Genomic DNA, 6,000 nt, shown 5'->3' with positions numbered 1-6,000 from the left:
ATAAAGTTATGGGTGAATTTGCTCATTTTATTAAAACATACATACATTAATGTGCAGCTTCTTGTGAAGACTGATGCGCAGAACTTCTTTTTCTTCTGAATCACTGTGTAATATAAAGTGGCAAGGATTTACCGGGATATTTCCACTCACTACCAAGAAACTGGAGTTCATCATATAACTTTCAACTTAAAGGTGTAAATTGTGAACAAGGCGACTTTGGTTCCAACCCCACTCTACTGACTGAGTGACTTCTCAAGGCCCATTTCCTTATGTGCAAAACAAAGTGACGATTCTAAAATGCTGTGAGGAAGCAACAACCTAGGTTTTCCCCTTTCTAAAAAGAACTTAATTTGTCTAAATGCTTCTTGTTTGCTGTACTTGCATGCAAGGTGAATTCAAATTAATTTTAATATAGATTCAAAGATCCAATGTTCTGAGGGTATTAAAAGACCCAAAATGAACCATTCTTGGCTTGCTATTTGCCTAACAGCATTTACTAAAAGAGAAAATCGAGCAAGAAATAGTACCAAGACCTTTCTCAATTCCTCCTTAAAGATCTAATTTATTGATAGAAATGCTGATTTCAGATCAACTTTGAAGTGGGAAAATCAGTCAAGTATTTTTATGCAAATAATTTCATCACACAGAACATGACATTTTCAAGTGCAATCTATCTTTGAATGCAAGTTTGCCAATTTAGCTATGTGGGCTTACTAAACTCAATGGCAAAAGGATACATCAGGGAGGAATGTTTTCTAAATAATAACATAAACTTCAATTTGCTTTCTTTGGGTAAAAGAAACAAATTCATAGAGATGTAAATGTGTCTTTTTTTTTTTTAAGTTGAAAATATTCTATTATTTTTATTCTCATTTGATGGCAGCCTAAGCTAGCCACTTATTTTCTAAATAAAAATGGAAAATTCTTCATATTTGTTCATAATTTTAAAAGTTGTTGTAAATCTATTTGTGCTTTTTCTAATTAGATGGTGTGGCCACCAACCAAAGGTACAGCACCAGATTTTTATATTCTAGTGCATTCCAAAGGTAGGTTGAAAATGGTGGAGTTCAAGATGTTTTGTCTGTTTTACTGGAAATAGCAGTAAATAATGTTACATGTACTGTACCACACAAACAGAACCCTTATGACCCCTGAAACTTTCATCTATCTCCCCCGCTTCCTTTCTGCTTATGCCAAGCATCACCCAAATATATAAACCATTTCCCCTAGATCCTAGAATTCCTTTCTTCCAAGTCATCAAATTTGCTACAGTGCTCATTAAGGCACACACAACCAATTTATTTTCTCAAAATCTCTGGACAATATTTTATGATGCAATATTATGCTCATCCCAGGGGTAGGTTCTATTGCAAGAGTATCTTTAAGAGAAAAAAGAAAACCTAAACAAAACTAATAGCCTGTATAACATTTTTAATTATTTAACTTTATTACTGTTGCACCATTTATACAATTACATATAATTTCAATGCATCCATTGTACATTTTGTTTTTTTTTTTCTTGGTTTTTTGTGTATTTTTTTTTTTCATTTTCCAATGAGTGGTGTGTTGGTGTCTGTGACACAGAATGGAAGAGAAACTGGAACTGCAATGAACGCAGATTTTTTTTTTTTTTTCATTTCCACTGACCAATAAACAGAACTACAGGTGCACCCAACCACGGACATGCATTAACTCGTCATGAGAAATCTAGGTAGGCTAAGTAGGATGAGAATGTTTGTTACTCCCAAAAATATCTGGAGAGGAAGAATGTAGGATTGGCATTGAGAAAAAAATGTGGACAGCTAAGTGGGTACTGTCTGAAAGTTGGCATTCATCCACAGCATTAAAAAATATCAAAATAAAAAAGGCTGTAAATTAAAAAAAAAAAAAAAAAAAAGAAAGAAAGAAAGAAAAAGAACCACACACAGAAAATACTGCTTTCATAAAGATCTGATTGCCTTGGCACAGGCCCTGTGGGCAGAATCAAACACATCACTCCCAAACCCTATTACAGAAGAAAAGAGATTTTTGTTATATCGGTGGAGTGCATCTAACAGCAGTTCAGGTACAAAAGATGTACTGTACTTTCAGACATCCATCTTTAAAATCCAGGACTTATTTGTAAAGTTGACTGAAGGTATATTAGATATTTCCCCACAAAAATACTATTTGGATTCTCTCCCCCACCCTCTCCCTCCCTCCCTTAATGGGATATCCTTTTTTGGGGGGGCAATACATATCATTATTTCAGATTTGAAACAAGTTAGTATAGCTGGGGGGAAAAAAAGAGAGAGAGAGAGACACAGGTTGTTTTTAAGTGATTATTATTATTATTATTATCATCATTATTATTATTTTTTTTTTCAATAGGCTGTCCATGTTACTCTTTCACTGCTATGGTTTGATCCGAATTAGCGGTCGGAGCCTCAGAAGGTTTAATCTCTTCTGCTGGGGCTGCAGGTTCCTGGGCCTTAGGCGTAGAGCTAGGGGCTTCCGTTGCTGCTGGGGTCTCCTTGGAAGAAGACACAGCTTCGCTGCTGCTAGGTTTTGAGTCTGAAGCTGGAGCCACTTCACTTTTAGTTTCTTGGGCGACTGGAGCTACGGAAGCCTCAGTCTTTTTGGCTTCCCCTTCCTCTTTGCTCTTGTCATCTACTTTACTAGTTGCTGTGGCTTCTGAAGCCTGGGAGACCTTAGCCTCAGAGCTAGACCCTGAAGTCTTAGAAGCATCACTAGTGGCTGCCGGGGTAGGGGCAGGTGCCTGCTCCTGCTCAGCATCCTTCTGCGGCTCCACCTTGCCATCAGGGACAGCCTCAGGCTTCTCGGGCTCTGATTTCGGAGCCTCTTCTTTGCCAGTCGCAGCATCCTTCTCTCCTTCCTTCTCTTCGGTCTTGTTGGCAGTCACCTGGGAATCTTTATCGGTCTTCTCCTCTTTCTTCTCCTTCACATCTGTGGTCTCCGCCACCGTCTGGGTCTCATTCTCTTTAGGAGTTTCTTCTTCCTCTGCACCAGCTCCTTCAGCCTTCTTATCTTTATCCTTGGCTTTCTCATCATTTACATTGTATCCCTTCTTCTTCTTGCTAAGCTTGCCTCCCATTTTTGGAGTTCTGCAACAGAAAAATAAAAAGAGATTTACTTTTTTAGAGTGAAAAAAGCAAAGGAGGCTTTAGTTGCAAAGGTAAACAAAAAAGTTCAATTATAGAGCTCCTGACCAGCCAGCTTGGTAAATAAGCTGAGCTCAAAGTGCCAATGATTAGAGGCTAAACTGTCAATCTTAAAGGAAAATGGAACAAATATTTGATTTTCAAGTTACCAGTGAGCACCGAGCCGTCTCTTCCAGTTAAAGCAAACACAAAGTGTTGAATTCAGAGGTCCTAAAATGACAACAGCAGCCATCTTAGGTTTAGTGTTATAGCTAATCAAAACCTGCTTCATGCTTTAAAAATAGGTCTCTATATGAAAACCGCAAACCATCATGTACTGTAGATCATAATTTGCTTTAAAAAAAAAAAAATCAATCCCAGAAGACTTGGATGCTTTAGAAGTTCTCTTATTCCTACACACACACACAAAAATAAATTTTCATGCATTTGAATACCTAGGCTAAAATAGAACAGAAGAGATTCAATCTACCCAGTAATTAACAACGGACCTGTTAAAAGTCAAACAATAGTCCAGGTCATTAAAAATAGAGTGTCTACTCCCACTATACTTAGTTTGTCAACTAGTGTAGATTTCTGTTCACTGCTTTTAAAAAGTACTTCAGTTTTAGATAGGATGGTGTAGGGTTTTTTGGTTTTGTTTTTGTTTTTAAGTCAGTAAAGGAAAGCATATACCAATGAGATGGGAGTAGAAGGAGGAAAGGAGTAGAAATTCACACCACATGCTGATTAATAGATGAAAGTCCTTTTAGTCCATTTATAACTAAGATTATAAGAAAGGAAAAATCCAAAATTCAAAACTTACAGGCTATCTGTCAGTGGGAAGCCTTTGGAAATCTTTCTCTCTTTGAAGTAATATGCTAGGTTGTCATATCTTTTAATATATCACCTATTAGTTTAATAATATACTCTGTCATCACCAACAGTTTGAATAAAGATTAATTATGTGTCTTGTGCAGCATGATAAATGTGGAAAAATGTTTAGAAGAATTGCACATGTTTAACCTATATTAGATTACTTGCTGTCTAAGGGGGGAGGGAAAGAGGGAAGAAGAAAAAATTAGAATATAAGGTTTGAAAAGGGCGAGTACTGAAAATTATCTTGGCATATATTTTGAAAAATAAAAGGCTATTATTAAATAAAAAGATTTGTTATGTGCAATATAGATAAAATGTTAACAATTAACATCATAGGGGATTATGAATTTTAGAGTAAGATTGGGACTTATATGGTTATCTAATCTCATACAGATGGAGTAACTTATTTATTCATTTGTAAATTACTATAATCACTGAGCTAGGAAGAGTTTGAAAACTTAGATTAAAATTCAGGTGCAAATCCAGTACTTCTTACATTTCATTAGTGACCAAAAAAAAAAAGATAAATTCATTCAAAGATATTTTACAATATCTTTGGTGAAGATATTTTCACTGAAAATAAAGTAGCAAACAAATGAAATGGGTATCCATTTCTCCCTACTCTTCCACCCCGCCAATAACTACTTGGCTTTAATTGGAACCCTAACATTGGAAAGTATATATGCTCAATTTGGTTTCCTAGTGTGATATACAAACACACTTTCTTTATAAAGAGCTATAATTAAGGCAGAATTCTTTATTACTTAAATAAATAAATAATATGCCTTGAAAAAGATATGGGTCTATAACACTCTGATTTAATTTTTAACTGCCCCAAGTGCGTGTAGAGTCATCAAATACGACTTTTGCTGATTCCTGGGGACATGACACTTAAAATACTGCACTGAAAGCAGATGGAAACAAAGAAATGGAAAAACTGATAAGTTATGTTCACAATACTTCTTGTCATGCCAACAGAGCTCTATATGTCAATTTGGAAACTTCAGTTAGTAAAAAGATATTGACTTTTTGCAGTGTTGCAACTATTGCAATGTTGCAGTGACTATAAACTTGAAAAGAGTGCAGATACACACTTGATAAAGGCATACATATCAATGCATTCACACAAAGTCACAAAGTAAGTGTGGGAAGGTATTTCCCCAGCCTCAGGAGTTGCAGCATTGAGATCCTAGTTAACTAAAAATTTGAATCTTATAATATTCATTATACAACATTAAAATCACACTATTCTTTTCTGTATATCTATCTGTCATACGTAGGAAGACAAGAAATATTAACTATGTTAATCAAATTGCATTTCCATTGTTTAATTCCTCTTAGGAAAATGATGTTTTAAAACAGAAATTCCAGAAGTGAACATTCTTTGTTTTTTTATTAATTCATCCTAAAACTGCAGGGGAGGGAGGAGGAAGATGGAAGGCAGGGTGGGTGGAAAGTAGACTAAGACAATAAAACATGCCCTTGAACTGAAGTTGTAGGTACCTGTATATTCATTCTTTCTTTTGAAAGCTAAAGAAATTATTGAAAGCTATAATACCATTCCTTCCTTGGTTTTTTTCCTCTTCTAACTTCTCCTTAATCTTGGATCTTGCTCTGCTCTTTATCTTCCCAAACCCTTAAAACAGGTACTTTTATCTTTAGCCCTCTTCACTCTATATTCTTTACCCTGACAATCTCACTTATCCATGCCTTTGACATTCAAGCATACATGGGTGGCTCCTAAAATTGACATCAATCTCACTTCCATGATATATTTCTAATGATGGTAGAATCTCCAATAAGATTTCTCACTAGCACCTCAAACTCAAAATGTCCAAATTGTTTATCTCTTCCTCCAAATTTGCTTTTTTTTTTTTTTGACTCTACCTTGTCAGTGGGATCACTATTTGACTCAGTGTCCCCTGTTCAAAACTGTTATATGTCACTCTTTCTTTCTCCTTCATCTCCACTATTCTTGATTCTG

General features: G+C 35.6%; 1 protein-coding gene across 1 annotated transcript in view; it reads right to left on the bottom strand.

The window, feature by feature from the left end:
* Positions 1-1,423: 1,423 nt before the first annotated feature.
* The window catches only part of BASP1 (brain abundant membrane attached signal protein 1), a 76,756-nt gene continuing 72,179 nt past the window's right edge, over positions 1,424-6,000 (bottom strand). Inside the window, exon 2 of the mRNA XM_012541215.3 lies at positions 1,424-3,104. Coding sequence (XP_012396669.1) covers positions 2,381-3,094 — 714 coding nt within the window. The 5' untranslated portion in view covers positions 3,095-3,104 and the 3' untranslated portion in view covers positions 1,424-2,380. The remainder of the gene's footprint in view (positions 3,105-6,000) is intronic.

Source organism: Sarcophilus harrisii, chromosome 1 (assembly GCF_902635505.1).
Source record: "Sarcophilus harrisii chromosome 1, mSarHar1.11, whole genome shotgun sequence".
Taxonomy (NCBI): Eukaryota; Metazoa; Chordata; class Mammalia; order Dasyuromorphia; family Dasyuridae; genus Sarcophilus; species Sarcophilus harrisii.
The sequence above is the reverse complement of the archived record's forward strand: the minus strand, read 5'-3'. Positions and strand labels throughout refer to the sequence as shown.